The sequence below is a fragment of the Podarcis tiliguerta genome (assembly GCF_965153285.1).
Source record: "Podarcis tiliguerta genome assembly, chromosome: Z".
Taxonomy (NCBI): domain Eukaryota; kingdom Metazoa; phylum Chordata; class Lepidosauria; order Squamata; family Lacertidae; genus Podarcis; species Podarcis tiliguerta.
In genome coordinates this window covers 32,923,534-32,944,045 of record NC_139553.1, presented here as the reverse complement: position 1 = coordinate 32,944,045, position 20,512 = coordinate 32,923,534, and the positions used below count along the sequence as shown (strand labels likewise).

General features: G+C 44.3%; 1 protein-coding gene and 1 long non-coding RNA gene across 3 annotated transcripts; one reads left to right on the top strand and one right to left on the bottom strand.

Moving 5' to 3' along the window:
• Positions 1 to 983: 983 nt before the first annotated feature.
• On the bottom strand, positions 984 to 3,841 carry LOC310669900. The gene is made up of 2 exons (XR_014507449.1): positions 3,434 to 3,841; positions 984 to 1,660 (listed from the first exon to the last, which is right to left on the bottom strand). It is a non-coding gene; the product is annotated as an uncharacterized lncRNA (long non-coding RNA).
• ARL13A (ARF like GTPase 13A) lies at positions 2,881 to 19,403 on the top strand. 2 transcript variants are annotated; one of them, XM_083424354.1, is made up of 9 exons: positions 2,881 to 2,996; positions 4,523 to 4,593; positions 5,957 to 6,206; positions 8,830 to 8,935; positions 10,089 to 10,294; positions 11,972 to 12,065; positions 13,258 to 13,477; positions 15,045 to 15,143; positions 16,410 to 19,403. In XM_083424354.1, the coding sequence occupies exons 1-9, from the start codon at positions 2,938 to 2,940 to the stop codon at positions 16,484 to 16,486; spliced, it is 1,182 nt and encodes a 393-aa protein (XP_083280480.1). In that variant the 5' UTR covers positions 2,881 to 2,937; the 3' UTR covers positions 16,487 to 19,403. The 2 variants fall into 2 exon arrangements, with proteins under 2 accessions (XP_083280480.1, XP_083280479.1); XM_083424353.1 differs by having other exon boundaries at positions 2,883 to 2,996; positions 13,261 to 13,477.
• The last annotated feature ends 1,109 nt before the right edge of the window (positions 19,404 to 20,512 follow it).

The window sequence follows — 20,512 nt, the reverse complement described above, 5'->3', positions numbered from 1 at the left end:
CCTCAGGTTAAGTACTTAATTCGTTCCAGATGTCCGTTCTGTTATGTACTGAAGTTCTCACCCTGGGCCAGCAGGGGGATACTGTAGATAGTTTTCACTCAGGTCAACATATGCAAATAAGGGATTGAAAGTGACATTCAGTGATTGGATAGTTACAGAAAGTGGTTACTGTTGCATTCTAGCGGAGCTCTATATAAGCAGGCTGGCTGAACTCTTCAGTTCAGTTCTGTTCTGTTCTGACCTGTGAATAAACAAGAGCTGTTTGAAGAATTGCTGTGTCGTCTGATATGTTCACCCACAACTTAACACGTTCTTAACCTGAAACTGTTCTTAACCTGAAGCACCACTTTAGCTAATGGGGGCCTCCTGCTGCCGCTGTGCCGCCGGAGCCCGATTTCTGTTCTTATCCTGAAGCAAAGTTATTAACCTGAAGCACTATTTCTGGGTTAGTGGAGTGTGTAACCTGAAGTGTATGTACCCTGAAGCGTATGTAATCTGAGGTACCACTGTACACAAACAGAAGTTCCCAACATACTGAGCTGAAGTGTAGACAGACATGTGACACACAACAATCATGCCTGTTCCTTAAGGTGGAACAGAACATCTCAACAGTCCTGTCCCACCCTCTCCCTGCTTCTGCCGTTGTGCTCACACTGCTGCCAACTCTGCCACCACAACTCACCTGAAGCTGCACCTGTGCTGCCGCTATGATCCAGCTGCTGCTGCAAGGGCAATGAGGGCACAGCAGCAGGGGTGAGGGCAATGGCACTTTGTTGGTGGCACACGCAAAGCCCCAGCAGGGCTGTCATCTGCACAACAGTGGTGGCAGGGAGGGGGTCAGATCTGCCACCCAAGGCAAATAGCTTCACCTCGCCTCATGCACAATAAAGAGGATAATACCACGTACCACCCGGAGCTTCCTAGAGTGAGAATATAATATGAAACATACTAAAATAATCATGTAAAAGGGCACCCAAGCGTAGTTCATTTATTAAAATTTTTTTGCCAATATGTTTGTATTGTCATCAATGCTGCTTTATGAATTGGTCTTGTGTACACGGAAGCTTTTCGATGTATTGTCTCTGCTTTTTAAATTGCTTCACAGTGGCTCTCCTGCTGCCCTTGTCCACTTGTCCAAGACTCTCTCTCCCAAGAATACAAAACTTGCGGCTCTCTAGATGTTGCTGGACTCCTACTCCCATCACCTCCAGCCAGCATGGACAATTATCAGGAGTAATGGGAATTGTAGTCCAACAAATTATGCAGGACAACAAGTTCCCCATCTCTGATCTATCCAGTACACTGACTGACTGTTGTCTGCAAATAGGGAAGTTTCAGAATGACTGTAGAACGAATGGCTGTGCTTTCCTGCAGGTGCAGAGAGGTCAATCCCAGGATTAAACCAACACATGACTGACTGCACCGTGGTGTGATCCATTACAAGAGATTTGCTGAACTGCCCGATTGGTGTGTTCCATTTTCTCAAGCCATTTAAAACAAGTGACAAATCTGATTGCTCCTTCCCTCAGACACTCAGGGCATAGCCCGCTCAGGAAATCATAGGCACCTTCTCACACACATCTTGTCATTTCTGGATAAAGAAGCAAGGCCTTCAAACTGACAGTCCTTTGGATTTGCCGTTTTTCCTCCCTTGGATGTCCTTGGGATTAAAGAAACAAGGGATGGTGAATACACTAAATCCAGATTAAGTTTAGCTGGATGCAGCGGAGCCATCAACAGGGAAGAGCAACACAAGAAGCAGGTGAGAGTTTCTGTTTTAATTTCAGCCTCCTGACCTAATAGGAATTCTTCAGCCTGCCTTGGTTTGCTAGCCACTCATATTTGAAATATATTCCTGGCCATGGGTTTCTGTTAGGTTAGGCCTAACTGACTGTTGGGAGATGGTCTTCAAGAGGAAAGGGGAGATGCAGTGTGAAAAGCAAGGGACCATCAGTCTGTAAGAGCCAAATCTTGGCTCAAAGTCCATGTAAAGAGCTTTTTAAAGAGATTCGAGGAAAGGATGCATTTATTTATAAGGTTTTTTTTAATAAATAAAAATCTGCACTTCACTGTAAAATCCCAGGATAGATTACAACCGTATAATATACAGGTATACTGACTGCCCTTTGGGGTGGCGTAGCTTAGAGAAGAGCTGAGTAAGAGACAACATGATACAAGTATATAAGGAATTATGCATGGCATGGAGGAGGTGGACACAGAAAAGCTGTTCCCTTGTAATGTTAGAACTCACAGGCCTCCAATGAAGATGAATGTTGAAAGATTCAGGGCAGACAAAATAAAAGTACTACATCACCTGGCTCACAGTCAAATTACAGAACTCACCCCCATGAGAAGCAGCAATGGCCACCAAATCTGATGACTTTAAAAGAGGATTCCACAGAGAAATGGACTGTCAATGAGTGCTCGCCTTCATGGCTATGATCTTCCTCCACAACTGGAGGCAGTAATTCTTCAAAATAACTTCGGAAGGGGAGACTGCTGCTGTCCTCAGGTGACTGATGCCCTGTTTGCATGTCTGCCACAGGCATCTCTGACTGTGATCTAGCAGGCCTGTTCTTATGTTTTCATGTGTGTGGAAGGACTGAGAGAGCCCCACTCAGTTCTGCTATTCAAAACAAAATTGTGGAGTCCAAAATCTTTGATTTTAAGCATGTATTTTGTACTGGGTTCCGTTGATAGATCCTGAGGTCTTAGTTAAAATCTAAAGTCTGCTATTTATTTATTTTAAGCCATCAACCTGCCCTATACTGAAGTACGCACATAGCCACCAGTAAAGCCCCCCCCCCCCCGCTCCATTTTTTAAGGGAAGAAAATCTTACAACAGGATTGTTGTTGCTTTGCTATTTTTCTTCAAGGACGGCGGGGGAAAGCCAGAGACTCACCCTGCCCCTGTTCATCTCTGTGGTTTGCTGGAGTATGTTTCACCTCTTCTCTTACTGTTGGTCTTGGCTGCAGGCTCTCCAAGAGCCAATGAGGTAAATCTGGAGAGCAAGGATATCTGGTGCCCTGTGGGACTGGTGGGGAAGAAGGCTGGGAAGTCAGTGGTAGGTGAAGGCAAGGCCAGTTATAGATGGAGCCACAGGTTGAGCTAACTAACTTTGTCCCCATCCTCATTCCTATGGATTTCTACAAGGGTAACATACTAAGGAGGATGAAAGTAACATGTGGTGGCAGCCCCAGGACTAGTTGTTGGAATCTTGGAAGTCAAGCCCCAAGTTTGAGGAAAGTACTCTTTGGTGAGAGAACAGCAGCAATTTAACATTGCAATGAAAAGCGTTGACTTCTGCATGTGGAACTGGGAGATGGCACAATCTTGTTCTTTTCCTTTTAGCCTCAATATCTTTTTCCTTTTAAGGAACTGCTGCATTTAGTGCCTAAGTAAGCAGAGCATTCTGGGTAACGAGAGACTCACCATACATCTCTCTCCCAGCTTTATACAACTACTGAATTCTGGTTTGTTTGCATAGTGCCAAACAAAGGTTGCTAAGGCAATAAGCTGAAGCCCTGTTGGTTGCCAAGTGATGCACTTCGTGCTTCCATCCCCTTCTGCTCCAAGTATTTGTTGCCCTTTCAACCAGGCCTGCGCCCCACAAAAAAATCACTATAGCAACACAGAAGGCCTGCACTATGCTACTACGCATGCCACATTTTCACAAAGAGAGGGGATGAGTATGCCATGTTCCTTCAGAATGGCAATACAATGATGAGGAAATATGTGCTCTGATTCGTTTTTGCCTGCCGTTCTTAAACAGAGAACTCCTCCACCTGTTGTGGGGTGGGGTGGGGGAAAGAGGAGAGAAATAAAACAGACCCTTCACATCACTGGTGATTCTCCTCACAAAACGATGTGGTGTAGTGTGGTGTAGTGGTTAAGAGTGGTAGTCTCATAATCTGGGGAACCGGGTTCGTGTCTCCGCTCCTCCACATGCAGCTGCTGAGTGACCTTGGGCCAGTCACACTTCGTTGAAGTCTCTCAGCCCCACTCACCTCACAGAGTGTTTGTTGTGGGGGAGGAAGGGAAAGGAGAATGTTAGCCGCTTTGAGACTCCTGAAGGGGAGTGAAAGGCGGGATATCAAATCCAAACTCTTCTTCTTCTTGTAAACATTTTTCGGAAGAACTATTAGTCCCACTGTGGAGAGCTTCAGGGCCAAAGTACTCATTAGAATAATTACATTTTTGAAGCGGCGTGCTCAGGACTTGCCATGCATCTTTCTTAACAAAAAAGTGCAGCCATATGGATGGAGAGGAAGAGTGGAATGTGTGCACAAAGCAGTTGTGTGTTTTTTAAAAGGTGTTTCCATGCAATAGTTTCTCACAATGTCCCTCTGCAACAAAATAGTTTCTCACAGTGTCCCCTGCAACAAAATGTCATCAAAAGGCCAGCCCATGCTTTTTAAACATTTCATCTGGATTTCACTTTACTATGGGAACACTAATCCTCCCTCCCTGCAAAGGTGTTACCAGATTGCATCTTTACATTACCCTTCTCTTTCCCATCAGGAAAGTGACCATCCTTGTCCTTGGCCTAGACAGTGCAGGAAAAAGTTCCCTCGTGAAAGAAATCCAGAGAGGTGAGTCAGCTAAGCTTTCCAGCTCTTCCACTTCAGAACCTGAACTCAGTGCCTAGTAGAGCTGACAGGAGTCTCTCTAAAGGCTCATCTACACTTAGCCTTTGCTCTGAGTTTATAGGTCCATGCTTTCCAGGTCTGTGTCTGCGTACAGTGGTGCCTCGCAAGACGAAATTAATTCGTTCTGCGAGTTTTTTTGTTCTATGAGTTTTTTCGTCTTGCGAAGCACCGCTGTGTGTTGACGGTTTCCCATAGGAATGCATTGACGGCTTAAAAAAAAAGGTGCAAGACGTTTCGTCTTGCGAAGCAAGCCCATAGGGAAATCCGTCTTGCAAAGCAACTCAGAAAACGGAAAACTCTTTCGTCTTGCGAGTTTTTCGTCTTCCGAGGCATTCGTCTTGCGAGGTACCACTGTATTCTGTTCCGTTTTGGTGCTTTCCCAAGGAAAACTCATGTTTTACCACCGAATCGGAGCAAGCAGCAATCCATTTGCTCTGATTCAGCAGTAAAACATACTGGGACATAGACCTGGGAGGCCCAGACTTGTGCCCAGAAATGCGGTGCAAAAGGAAGTGTGAATGAGTCCTCAGCCTGTGCTGAAGGCCTTTCTTTCATATAACATTCCTCAGCCAGTCTTACATAGTTTAGTTCTAGGAGACTGGCTGTCAGGTAGACCTGAGTCTCAGCATCAACCTATATCCCTTGTTGCTGATTTCAGCTGCCTATGAGCCCAGTACACACTGGATGACCTGACACATTACTCTGTACAACCGTCACTTAAACCATCACAACCATAAACCATTGCTCAAACTGCCAAAATGGCAATACCTATGGCCAAGAGAGTAGTATCAGTAGGCTTGGGGAAACCTCAAGGTTTGCAGAAGAACAGAAAACTGGGAGACTACCAAAACAATATAATAAGGACTTTGGGATGCATACATACCATACATTTAAAGAACACAAACAAACAAACACACCAAAAATATTGGGACCTGTGGTTAATCCCTCACAAAGGTACAATTTCCAGCAAACTACAGTCCCTAGTATTGTTTGGGGGAATAAATGTGCTTTAAATGCATGGATGCATACACAGCCTGAGTGCATGCTGACTGTCAAGGGAATATAATGGGAAACAGAGCTTGAGTGGGCAAATACAATGGTGTATCCTAGAGGAAGGACCTGAACAAGAATGCTTTACTGTGCAACATTTTATATCAGGCCCTCCTTGCAATTTCCTATAATTTTCCTGGAAATTAGAGGAAAGCTCCTGTGGTGTATGACCTTACCTGTATTTTTACTTGAGACTGATGCCCGTTGTTGTTGTTGTTGTTGTTGTTTCGTTTGCTCTTGCTACTTTTGTTTGCAGTCCTCTCCTGTGAAGTGCTTCCCATCACAAAGCCAAACCAGACAGCACTCAGGGTGGACAGGTTTGAGGTGTCCCTCATTGACCTGCCTGGTGGACAGCAGTCCTTGGGAACCTGGAGGGACCAATACAGCACTGCACATGGGATTATCTTTGTGCTTGACTCCAGCGATGTGGCAAGGATGGAAGAGGCCAAGAAGACTCTCTCCCGTGTTCTGGGGCACCCCAAAGTTTCAGGAAAGCCTCTGTTACTGTGAGATACTGATTCTTCTGGCATCTTCCTTCCTTCCTTTGTACCCTGTGGTGAATGAATGGGTGTAAAAGAGGGGTGGAGATTCCTCTCCCCTCTCCTCTCCCCCCTCCCCTGTTTTATTAGACCACTAGGATTCCTCTTTGGGACATGGGTGGCGCTGTGGGTTAAACCACAGAGCCTAGGACTTGCCGATCAGAAGGTCGGCGGTTCTAATCCCCCACGACGGGGTGAGCTCCTGTTGCTCTGTCCCTGCTCCTGCCAACCTAGCAGTTCAAAAGCACATCAAAGTGCAGGTAGATAAATAGGTACCACTCCAGCGGGAAGGTAAATGGCGTTTCTGTGTGCTGCTCTGGTTCGCCAGAAGTGGCTTAATCATGCTGGCCACATGACCTGGAAGTTGTACGCCGGCTCCGTCGGCCAATAAAGCGAGATGAGCGCCGCAACCCCAGAGTCGGTCACGACTGGACCTAATGGTCAGGGGTCCCTTTAACTTTACCTAGGATTCCTCTTTAGGCCCATGAGGCCATTTCAGCCAAGCTACATCCACCTGCCATACACTTGACTTTATATATGACATCAGATGCCGGGCATGTTAGATCCACTGACATGAAAGAGAGGTTGCAGGCAGAACTGATCCGAGGCAACTACAAAGTGCCACAGAGAGCAGTAAAGGGAGTGGTTTTATACCTTCCAAGTCCTGATCAGATCCACAAGGCAGTTTACAGGGGAAAAGATGTATCTTCAAGCCATCTCAATCAGGTTACACTCAGCCCACTTCTGTGATCAGTGAAAAGTTCCAGGGACCAGGTTTTAGTTCCCTTTGGAAGGAGGTCACTGGAGGCTCATTGGTGTTTTGTCATATCTGTGTTTATCTACAAACACACACAGAGAAAGCATAGTTGGAGGTGCAGGTTAAATGCTCCAAAAGACAGCCAAAGCCCATGACTCCCGTGGTAGGTCTTACGGGAAACAGGTGCTGCTCCCTAGAGCCAAATACTGTTACCTTACAGAGTTCTGGAGCTCCTCCAGATATTTACTGACCATTCATCCTGGTTTGCTTGCCCAAAGCTATTGTGGAGGCTGTACAGCGTCCACTCTTTATTGAGCATCAACTCTAATTTGTTTGATGAGGCAGTAATACAACAAATAGCATTCATCCTGATTTGGTTGTGGGATGTTTATATGTCTTCTTCCCATTAATAATTTGTTTATCCCACACCTTTCAGTGCCTTCCCCCATCACTTTCCTGACTAAAAATGTCACCCCTTTCCTTCCTTCCTTCCTTCCTTCCTTTCCTTTCCTTTTTTAAAAAATGGATTTATTATACTACAGCAGCAGAGTGCTTTAATCTACTTTAATTGTGCAGACCTAATTTGCTACTATGTACTTTAATCCTTCCCACAAAATAATGACAGTCTGGAGCAGGGGTCAGCAAACTTTTCCAGCAGGGGGCTGCTCCACTGTCCCTTAGACCTTTGGGGGGTTGGACTATATTTGGGGGAGTGAATGAATTCCTATGCCCCACAAATAACCCAGAGATGCATTTTAAATAAAAGCATACATTCTACTCATGTAAAAACACGCTGATTCCTGGACCATCGTGGGCCAGATTTAGAAGGCGATTGGGCCGGATCTGGCCCTTGGGCCTTAGTTTGCCTACCCATGGTCTGGAAGCAGGGATAGACAATTTAGCACTTTCCTAGCCCTTTTCCTAACTAGAAGGGGTAAATCAGGATGAGTTATCTCCTCTGACGATCACTTCATCTTTTTGGGCCCTCTTAGCACCCATGGAATAACACTGGCAGAATATCAGAGCTATTAGCAGTCTTTTATCAAGCCTAAAGTCACATCAACACCATACGTTTAAAGCACATAGCTCTCCCACCCCCCAAAAAAACACCAATCCTGGGAACTGTAGTTTGTTAAGTGTGCTGGGCATGGTAGCTCAGTGAGGGGTAAACTTCAGCTCCCAGAATTCCTTTGAGGAAGTCATGTGCTTTAAATGTGTGTTAAATGTGCTTTAAGCGTGTGGATCTGCCCATTCAAGACTGCATAGTAGACCTGGTGCCCTCCAGATGTTGTTGGGCTTCAGGTTAGAGCATAAATTTGATTCAGCACACATTTAAAGCTTTAAAGCTCAGTCTATCAAGTTTGCACTTTCTAAAACAATATGTGAACCAAAACACAGCAATTATTCGTAATCCATTCTTACCCAAATTTTGTGATGCAGTTCTCCAAACAAACAATGTTTACAAAAAATGCATATATATAAGGGGAAAGCGTGCATAAAAATGGAGATATTGTGGGGAGGGGGAGCATACAAAATAGAGTTATATTATTAGGATAAATTTGCACTAAATTGCTGATGGATGTAAGATTGGAAAAAGGAGAAACTGAGAAGTAGACAGGTCCTTTCACCTTTGTACTACAACTCCCACTAGCCACAGCCAGCATGGCCAATAGACAGCAATTATGGGACATGTAGTCTAACAACATCTGAATGGCCAAAGGTTCCCTATTGCTTTTTTAAATGGTATAGTTACAACAGTGAGTGTGCTGTTTGCTAATGGAATCTTGCCTTTCCATCTGTTCTGTTTTCAAAATTCTATGTGAATGGTTCAAGGCTGGCAAACAAGCAGGACAAGCTGGATGCTCTCTTGCCCTGTGAGATCATTGAGTGCCTGTCTCTGGAAAAGTTGGTGAATGAAAACAAGTCGTTGTGTCGAATTGTAAGTAAAATGATACCCTCTTTACACAGGTTGGCTATTCTTCACAAGGGATGGAAAGGAAGTCTCCCTTTTGTCCACTCTGCCCTTCATGATGATCATTTCCATGGAGTTTATACAGATTGTTACTTCCTCTTGCTCAGATTACGTATCCCATTTTAATTCTTGCCCAATGGAATTGAGGCAATCAGGTCAGAGAGATCTGAACAGGAAGTCCTTGCGATCAGAGATATGGGAGTTGTACTCCCACAACACCTGGAATAATGGAGGCTGGTGGCCACTGGGACTGATAAGACACCAGTCGGCAGACTCAGAAGCCATGACAGATGGAGCCAAATAATTCTAGGTTTACCCCCATCCAGTTCCCTGTGGTTGCACAAAGGCAACCATAAGACTAAAAAGGGTAGAGATAACAGCCAGTGACCCCACCCCCCTGCACAGGTTGTAAGAAGGCAAGCAGGTAGGGGCTAACTGAGAGCAAGCGGACACCTCCCCTTGCCTCCTGGGTGGGTTGGCCCTGGAATTCAGCACTATTTTAGCAGCATCTAGCTCACATAAGGTCTAGTTTGCACCTACCTTCGGGCAGGAGATACAGAAGTATAGTCAGCAGCACCAACAGGTTAAAGGACAGCTTTTATTCGTGGGCTGTTGGGCTGCTGAATGGGAGGGGGAAATAGTGGGGCAATTGACTTCTGACAAGCACACAGAGTGCGAACAAGACTGAGTGTATGTGTGGGGTGGAGGGGGCCTCATTTAATTTCACTGCACACAGGTGGTGTAGTGACAATAAAGGTTTATCATTATTAGTTAGTTAGTTAGTTAGTTAGTTAGTTAGTTAACAACTCCTGATGCATAGAAAATACATTGATGGTTGTTTGGCATAAAGTGGCTTCTTGGAGCAAGCCATTTCATCCACATCAATTTCCCTTGTCATGTAGCAGGTTTTGCATTGCACCAGGAGATGTCTGCCCTTTGCTTGCTGGTCTCAACATGTTACCAGAGAGGGCCTGCCAGAGTTTCTTGTAACAGACCTCCCATAGGTATTATGGTTATGTCATTGGCATCCATCTGCCAACTCACAGACTCCTCCACTTTCTTTGCCTTGAATGGGCCAGCTGGGTTTTCAGACTGGCTGTCCTCTACCTTCATCTTACAGGAACCATGTTCAGCTTCCAAAAGGCTTCCCAAAATGCAATGCTGGACCATCGTTCAAGGGCTACATTGGCTATTGCGTACAATCGCCACCAACTACAGTGTACTTTGTGGTCGCATCCAGGAAGACAGTCCTGAACAGCAAGTATCACTAGAGCAGGAGGTATCCAAGAAAGTACAGAAATCCAGGAACAGGACATCAGAAGCCAGGTTCCTCCTTCTTCCTGCAAGCCTATGCTGTGTGTAATGCCTACTCTTAAGATCTTAGAGGGGGTTGGACCATAGCTCAGCGCTGGAGCATCTTGCTTTACATGCAGAAGGTCCTAGGTTCAATCCCCATCATTTCTATATATGGGTGGGGGAAGATTTCCTTTATGAAATCCTGGAGGGCTGCTGGTGGTCAACAGTGACAGTATGAAGGTAGATGTGCCAATGGTTTGACTCAGTACTGTATAAAGCAGCTTACATTTTATGTTCCTAGAATGCAAATGGGAGGGGCGCAGAATGGTGAGAAAAGATAAGAAAGGTCAGTTTATAAGAAGATTGCTTAGTGCAGGGTGGTGAAGAGAGAGAAGGGAAAATAGCAAGGTGATGAAAAGCTGAACAGAGAGCAAGTTGGCAAAAGGGGAAAAGACAAGAAGGGAACAATTAGAGTGGAAACTGAAGCAGGAGTCATCAACATGGCACCCAAGGTTCCAATAGTAATAGTAATAGTAGTAATAGTTATTTATTATTTGTACCCCGCCCATCTGGCTGGGCCTCCCCAGCCACTCTGGGCGGCTTCCATAGAAACAAAAAATACAGTAAAATATCACAGATTAAAAACTTCCCTGAACAGGGCTGCCTTAAGATGTCTTCTAAATGTCAGGTAGTTATTTATCGCTTTGACATCTGATGGGAGGGTGTTCCACAGGGCGGACGCCACTACCGAGAAGGCCTTCTGCCTGGTTCCCTGTAGCTTTGCTTCTCGCAATGAGGGAACCGCCAGAAGGCCCTCGGTGCTGGACCTCAGCGTCCGGGCAGAACGATGGGGGTGGAGACGCTCCTTCAGGTATACTGGGCCGAAGCCGTTTAGGGCTTTAAAGGTCAACACCAGCACTTTGAATTGTGCTCGGAAACGTACCCTTGAGGTCTTACCTTGGGGCCAAGAAAACCTCTCTGTGTCCCCCACACATTCTGCCTTCTTGGTCATAAGGTAAAGAGAATGCTTGCCTTTTTCTTCTTTTAAAAGTACATAGAGATTAAGAAGAAAGTTGACAGAGTGGTGCTCTTTCCCACTTCCTTTTTCAGCTGTATGTGGTCTTCAAAGCTCAGCTTAATTCTACTGGATCTGGTTTTTACCCAGATTCCTTGGTAAAATGAAGTGTGTGCATGTATGGGGCATGTGTGCCCACAGACCTAAAAATGGGACTAGCTGAATGACCAGAGACAGAAACTACTACCCAAACAGCAGCAATTACTTGACACTGACTGAGGCTGAGAAACTGAGGGTGAGAAACAGTGAGGCCACATCGACACCATATATTTAACACAAATTTAAAGCACATCACCTTCTCCTGAAGAATCATAGGAACTGTCATTTGTTAAAGGTGCTGGAATGTAGTTATGTAAACCACAACTCCCAGGGTTATTTGAGGGAACCCACGTGTTTCTAAAGTGCTTTAAATACATAGTAGGGATTGCACCTGATTTGCTCAAGGGTCCACCAATAGATCTGTAGTTGAATAGAGACCAAGTACTCCAAAAACTACATTTATTTGTTGTACCACATAGACATAGAAGATGGCAGAGCTGTTTTTAGCACCACTGCTTAGTTTCAAAGTTGAAGGAATAGAATAATATGTACATATGTGTATCTTTTGAATAATTTCTTACATCTGCCTTTAGGGAGTCATTGGCTAGAAGAGAAGGCAGCCAAGGAGGAAATGCCAAGATGGAGGAAAAGAAACCCACAAAGCTGCCCCAGAATATCCCCTCCCAGGTAACTGGTGATTCTGCTATATTGTGTCTGCCAGGAATTTCACACTTTTAAAGATGCATTCTTTCATAAAATTAATTAGTGGCATAATGGGCAGGTTTAGACATCACGATAAAGCACAGTTAATTATTTACCACACGTGAACCATTTGCACCCAGTTTGTTCCTTGCTAGCACTGGGGAGAAACAGATCACAATTCCTGCCTTAGCAATACATCTGAGCCAGAAATCATGGATCGTTTCACTCAAACAAGCTCATGATCAGGAAGTCAAGAACAATCCATGTGTGGGCAATGGGGGTGCAAAAAGGCATCATTTTCTGTTCCATTCCACCTTGCATTCATTTCAGCAGCTCATCTTCCATCAAAATTGCTGTTGCTTATCTCACTGTCCGCCATGGCAAAAACTACATAATTTATGTGATTTATGTAATTAATTCCATAAATTACGTAAATTATGTTGTCATCATGCTATTCCACCGCATTCATTTCAATGCAAAGGAAATGCAATGCAAATGTGGGAGGGGGCTACGTAATCAATTATGTATTGTTTGCAGGCTGAAAGCAGCAGCAGCAGTGAATGCCAATTGTATTTGCTGGATTGATCTCTGTTCTGGACATGAGATGAATACAGTGGTACCTCGGGTTACATACACTACAGGTTACATACGCTTCAGGCTCCACTAACAGACTCCGCTAACCCAGAAATAGTACCTCGGGTTAAGAACTTTGCTTCAGGATGAGAACAGAAATCGTGCTCCAGTAGCGTGGCAGCAGCGGGAGGCCCCATTAGCTAAGGTGGTGCTTCAGGTTAAGAACAGTTTCAGGTTAAGAACGGACCTCCGGAACGAATTAAGTATGTAACCAGAGGTACCACTGTAGGTGAACATTGGCAGTTTCCATTTTCATTGGAATTCACTAGCATCCCTAGTGCGCAGGGCCATAGTTCAATGGCACAGCACCTTCTTTCCAGGCGGAAACGCCCAGGTTCAATCCTTAGAATTTACAAGTTGGCCGGTGCAACTTATAATTCCTTCCTGAAAGCGTGAAGGGCTGCTGCCAGTCCATTACTGAGCTAGATCAACCAATTGCTGGCTCAGTTATACAGCTTCCTGACATTTTCTGTGCCATGTTTTCTGAAAGCATTCCCAGAGACAGGGCTTTTCCTCACACGCACGCACTTTGTTTTCTGCTCAGCAGGAAGAAATGCTGGTGGCCTCCAAGAAAAAGAAAGGGAAATTAAAGCTGAAGTTGAAGAAGAAAAGTTTGGTGCAGTCGGAGAATACCTTGACAGAAGATGACAGTGCGAAAGCAGCAGCGAGTGGGAGCAAAGTGGGAGGTGTCACTGTCCGCCGTCCCAGCAACAAGGTTGCCCAAGAGAACCCCAGAGTTCTGGAATCAACTCCACCCCCAGCAGGTAAACATAGATTTCTTAGAAACATGAGAGAAACACTAGAAGCATGACGATGAAGAAGAAGTAGCAGTATTATATTTCCATCCCAGCTTTCTTCCAAAGAGCTTGAGGTGGCATAGGTAGGGCTCCCCCTCTCCATTTTATCCTCACACCAATCCTGTGAGGTAGGTTAGGGTTTAGAGACAGTGACTGGCCCAAGATCACTTCAGTGAGCTTCAGGGTTGAGTGAGTCTCTGTAGAACTGCCTCAGAGTGCGCTGTCAGCTACAAACAACACCTCACAGGTAAGGATCTGCCGTTCTTTCATCTTGGCGTGGACAGGCCTCCATCACTCTTGAATGGAAGTCCACACTGTCCTCAGCTGAGCTGAAGGCATTGAAGAGCAACAGGAAGAAGAATATGCCAAAGAGAGTCAAGGTGAGAACGCAGCCCTGATTCACACCACCTTTTATAGGGAAGGTGGACAAGGATGAACCATCATGCTGTCACTGGGGGGGCGGGCGGGGAACCGTCATTGCTCCATCAGATTGTTACTCCAATTTTAGGGCCAGATCTTCTGTTGCCATTTGTAGCATTTGAATGTCCACCTGGTTGTTTAGCTCTAGGTTTAGCTCTAGTGCTTTTATTAGTCCAGTGTGCAATTTGCCCAGATAGATATTTAAACTTCTGTTTGAAAGCTCTGCCTGATCTGAGACAGGCGCTTTCCTTATCTTGCTTATGTAGTAGTCTGATTCTTTGTCTTCCTCCACGGTTCTTAGCATTTTCATGCCTTTTTGTGTTCTCATTCCTCCCTTGACCATCTCTGAATGTGAGCCTTGAAAGAAGGATTCATCAATTTCTTATTGAATACTGAGTCTTGCTTACTTCTTTTTTGGACCCTGGAGTCTGTGTAGCTTTAGTCTGCCAGGGCTTTAGAAGAAGAAGAGTTTGGATTTGATATCCCGCCTTTCACTCCCCTTCAGGAGTCTCAAAGCGGCTAACAATCTCCTTTCCCTTCCTCCCCCGCAACAAACACTCCATGAGGGTGAGTGGGGCTGAGAGACTTCAAAGAAGTGTGACTGGCCCAAAGTCACCCAGCAGCTGCATGTGGAGGAGCGGAGAAGCGAACCCGCTTCCCCAGATTACGAGACTACCGCTCTTAACCACTACACCACACTGGCTCTCTTTAGAATTGTATGTGTCTACTCTGCATCAAAGTAGTCCTTAGGCAATTAGAGACACTAAACTATGTTGCCATTTAGCTCCTTGGCTAGCCATGCTCCCCAAATGTTGGTGAATTTTTGTGAGGATTCCTTTAAAAAAATATGTGTGTAAATGCTACATATATGCAGAGAACTGAATTTATGATTGGAAAAATGAGAGATTAAGAGAACCACTATTGACAGATCCTTCTGCCCCTGCTAGTTACGATGATGTGGCTCTGAAATCAGGTTTGAATCTGTAGCACAAATCTGGGATTCTGGTTAATTCTGTCCTCCTTAACCAGTAACTATAGGTCAAACCATAGTTTACTGTGGCTTGCAAACCAGAGAATTTATTCCATTTCCCCCTCCCTACTTCTCTTTTTTCAGGACAAAGCACAAAGAAGAAAAACAAAAGACTGAAAAATAAAGTCAAATCTCAGGAATCATCACAGACCCAGCCAAACGAGCACCTATCAAGCACTTTTGGTACATCTTACTCAGCTAGGAAAGGGGTTTGTGGGAAGGGTTGCAAAATATCAATGATACTCATTAAAGCAACAAATAAGGTTGATTAGCTTTGTGGGGAAACAAAAGCTCTGTGTGTTTTAGGGTCTTTATTGACCCAGATTGTGGGCAAATGCGAAGTCCTGTGGCAATGCTTCCATACTGAGGTGGAAGCAGGATTAGGCAAAATTGCATACAAAACAAGTGTATAAGGGAGAATTTCTCACTAAAATGCTGAAAAATGTTCGTGAGGACTTGCCAAGTTATGTAGAAATGTGGATAAATAAATTTTCAAGGCTAGAAAATTATAAACTGAGAGAACCCAGCTTTTACATATTTGCTCATTCCTACTTTAGTCTAACTATTTACTTAGCTGTCTTGTTCATCCTTGGGTGGATAACCAGGGTATGCATCTTCTTAAATAATTGTCAGATTTATATGATTCCACCTGCTGAAGCACCTGTTGTTGTTGGCATTCATCTGTCTTGAGAGGCACTGGCGTGCACCTCTGGGGATGAAGCCAGACCACTGTGTTAGCAGTGTCAAAGTGATCTCCCCAGGGCACAAGCCTGGGCAGTGTGGAGGTCCTGGGATCCTCAGAGGACAAGACCCTCCCTCTCAGCCCCCCTGATGTAGTCCAAAGGAAAACAGAGCAGTATGTTTAGCACCAGCTTGGCTGCAGGAGTTGCTGGAAGGAGGTGGACAAAGGGCCATCTAGCTGCCTTAGGGACTCCACTTTTGATTTGTGTAGGACTAGAGGTCTTGTTATTTCCTTTGTATGTATAACAGTTAAGAAAAAGTAATGAGATCAGTCCAGGGTGACTGTGTCCTACTTTACACAGGATGGTCCCCTGTCTGAAGGGCTGTCTGCTTCAAAATTCTTTAAAGAACCATAAAAAGGGAGAACTTTCAGAGGCCAGTGAAGTTTCCCATCAACAGTTAGCAGCAGGATTGCAGACTGAGCAGGTCTCCTGGTCACAATCTTCCCCACTTTGTGCAAATGTATGCAGTGGCGTAGCGTGGGGGGTGCAGGGGGGCCGGCCGCACCATGCGCAACATCTGGGGGGGGCGCTCGCACTTGCAGCTCTCTGCCCCTACCTGGCTCACGGGTTAGGGGGCGCAAATTACTTGCCTTGCCCCGGGTGCTGACAACCCACGCTACGCCACTGAATGTATGTCCTCTTTTTTCCTCTTTCTGGCAATCGGTAAGTGGTCACCCTGTTTCATCCATGGCTCCTTCTTCCACAGATTTGTATCGGAGAGCCATGCTGGCTTTGAAAATGCAGCCACAGGGCCGGAAGCCACAGTCTACAACTACTCCCTAAATGAGGTGCTCCACATTTTCCCTTGGGACTGGGGATTCAAAGTGGTACTAAGAGAATTGAAGAAACTGCAGCAGCGAGGCCAAACCTGATTCTGAGGTGTTCCAAGCTCATCTTTCTCAGCAAGATGTTGCAAGGTGTTTAAAGGGGCAGGTGTTAGCATACAGTTGGTAGTTGACGGAAGGAGCCCTCACCAAATGGAAAGCCAGGGAGCTTCCTGTCTGTCGCTGTTTTCGAGGGAGTTCAATCACATACTGGCAAAGTAAAGTTGTGCAATTATAAGAGGTCTTGCGCAACAAATCCATTTCCCTCAAAACACTGAACTTCTTTTGCAATAAGGAAAGAGAAAGGCACTGGAATGTGTGGGATAATGCCAGTTTTGACACAAGCATCATCTTAACTTCCTGGAAGCAAGTCATAACAAATCCTCGTTAAATAGCCAATGGCAGCTAATTTCCCTGCAATGAAATCAGGATGAATGCTCTACTAACAAGGCAACTGGAAGCATCCCTGGTCTCAGAAGTAGAAGAGTGGGGTGCCTTCAGAACTCCTCCAAGTCACTTTGCTATCTGAGGCAGAAGACAAGATGGTGTGTCCACCGCCCCCTATTCTACACAAGAAGCCGAACAAGACTGGTGGTTGAATCTCTGCCTTCAGCATTAGCAACAGAACAGCATCTCCACCATGCCTGAAGGTAGTAGACTTGCCTAGGGAGCACATTGTAGGCCACTTGTGCAAACAGCTCCCCAGAATCTTGCTGCTGTTCCCTGCCTCCCAGCATTTCCTGCCTGAGCTGGTTGCCTCATTCTGCCTAATAGTTGAGCTGGCCCTGGGTGGCTCTGGGGCAGCGATGGAGAAGTGAAATATACTCGGAGTTGAGAAGAACCTTTTTCATTTCTTTGATGGCTAACTTTCCATGAGCCACATGCTACTGGTGGGAAGAGCCATTGCAAAAGGTGGGTGGGGGCGGGGCCACTCCTCTCTCTCTCTCTCTCTCTCTCTCTCTCTCTCACACACACACACACACACACACACTTATTTACATCCACACACAAATACAATTTTGCATTCATACACATGCATACATTATACCCACATGCATCTATTCTCACATATAACATACACACATTCAGTACTTGTCTCCCTTTCTCCCAGACACTTCTGAGAAATTAGAATTCAACAAGATTTGGGCTGTGTACACATCAAATTTTAAAAAGCATTCCGTGCACCGCAACTGCAGACGTTTTCCAAATTGTCACACTACATCATACATATCCAACACATGTTCTGGAGTTATTCTCCACTTCTTCTCATTCTTATTTTAAGTTGAGAGCATTGGGGAAATGCAATATAAATTTGCATCGCTCCGTTGTGTAGACATCAGGAAGCACATTGTGTGACTACCTAGTTGTTGGATGGTTTCACAATTGTTCAGGTGTGGAAAACAGATAGGGTTACATTACTTCTGGAAGCAGTAACAGACTTTCGAAGGCTAGTTGAGGGGAGGGAATGTCAGTGAAACAATTCATATCCATCCCATCACAGCATGACGACTGATGTGCATGGCATGAACCAGCATAAGTCTACCTGAAATTGACATTAAAGCATAAATGTGAAGATGGGTTTACATAAATGTTCACTGAGTAAATCTGAGTTAAAATGGCTTTTGTATGCTTTAAACCAGCAATGTGTGCATATGCCTTCCTGCCTCATCCTATGAAGAGGGAGAGTTTTCAGGCATCATATTTATGAAGAAGAAAGAATCGATATTCTGGATACCCTTAGAAATTGCCTTATCCTTTATGTCCAACTGTGATTGACAAGTGGGCACTCCCTTAGGACCATTACCTGTACCAAATGATATTTTATTTTGTATATTGTTTTTCAAAACTGTTGGTTTCATCTGTACTTTCATAGTTTTATTGTGTCTACTTTTAAAGTTTGTCGATTTTATTGATATTTTCTTATGAATATTTTATATTATTTTGTGTAAGCCATTTAGAGAGGGTTTATTATTATTATTATTAAGTGGGATATAACTCTTGTTAAATAAATTTAAGAAGTAAATGTACAACTATGGGGAGTACTCAGAGGCTGAAACAGTCTTCTGTTGGAGTACTGCCAGAGCCTCTGTGGATTCCATAAACCTAAAACAGCACAATTGTGGCTTGATTGAACATAGAATCATAAAGCAGTACAGATTGTTCCCTTCTGAAAGAAAATTATATGAAAATGATGTATAGATGGTATATAACACCAGTACAGATAGCAAAAATGTATAAAACCAGCTCTAACATTTTCTGGAAATGTAAAGAAAAAGAAGGCACTTTTTATCATATGTGGTGGGAATGTAAAGAAATTTTAAAAACTTTGGGAAATGATATATAATGAATTGAAGAAAATGTTTAAAATGACATTTGTAAAAAAACACCAGAAGCATTTTTGTTAGGGATTGTAGGACAAGACCTGCCAAAGAAATAAGGAACTTGTTTATGTATGCTACAACAGCGGCAAGAGTCTTGATAGCACAAGGATTGAAGAATGAGGAAATCCCAATGAAAGAAGAGTGGCAAGAGAAATTGATGAATTATGCAGAACTGGCTAAATTGACATACAAACTGTGAGACAAGGACAACTGTGACTTTAAGGAGGAATGGGAACTTTATACAATTTAAAAACACAACAAAATGAACTGGACTCTTTGGCAGGTTTTGAATTAAACATACACAAATTTATTGTTGATAACATGATGGAAAGATATATACAATTTTATAATATGCAGAGAAAATATGTGCAGTGAAACCAGGAAGAGGAGCTGAGGGAAGTCCGGGGGGGGGGGGGGATTATGTAGGTCATTATATGGTTTGATAATTTGTTATGTGGAAATTGAGCAATAAAAAAATATATTTTTAAAAAAGAATCATAAAGCGGTAGAGTTGGATGGGACACCAATGGTAATCTAGTCTAACCCACTTCAATGCAGGAATCTCAACTAGATCATATATGACAAATGGTCATCCAACTTCTGCTTAAAAACTTCCAAGGAAGGAGAGTATACCACCTCTCATGGGAGTCTGTTCAACCGTTGAACATCTCTTACTGTCAGAAAGTTCTTTCTGATGTTTCACAGGAATCTCCTTTCTTGTAATTTGAATCTATGGGTTCGGATACTAACCTCTGGAGGAGAAAACAAGCTTTCTCCATCTTCCACATGATAGCCCTGTAAGTATTTGAAGATAGCTATCATATCTCCTCTCAGTCTCCTCTTATCCAGGTTAAACATACCGAACTCCTTCAACCGTTCCTCAACAGGCTTGTTTTCCAGACCCTTGACCATCTTGGTTGCACTCCTCTGCACACATTCCAACTTATCAATGTTCTTCTTAAATTGTGGCACCCAGAACTGGACACAGGACTCCACAGCTGGCCCCAGGTTTGATGGGACTCTTAGTAAAGTGACATCTGGTGAGTCCTGTTCTAACTCAATAAAGACTCATGAAATAGCATCCTTCCAATCTGGTGGTAGGCTGTTGTTTTCTCGTGGTTAAATTTTGCAGCATGGCATTAGCGCAAATATAATGCCTTAGTGGTGGATTTATACTGGACCATCTGCACACCTGTTCACCTTATTAGCTGTTCTGCAATGCTTCCCCAGTGTTATTGCATTCCTGCCACCTGCACTATACTACAAGGAAAGTGGTTGAAAGAAAGGTAAGAACCAAAAGTTTTGGGATAGGCACTGATTGGTAGTGAAGTAGTATGTCTGCTCCAAAACATTTGCAGGCACAAACAGTATTGAAAGTGGGATCACATATAACTGCCCCAGTGCCATCACAAGCACAGGCCATTATGAATGCACGATTTAAAAAATGATGCGTAGAAGGGCCCATGGACAACACTGTCCCTCTCCAGTTCCTCCAAAGGTATCTGGGCTGGCCCTGGACATTTTGGAGCTTGAAACAAAATGCCCTGCCACCACCCTCCCCCTGCAGATCTGGGACCACACAGCCTTTGCCTTTGCTGTGCCTC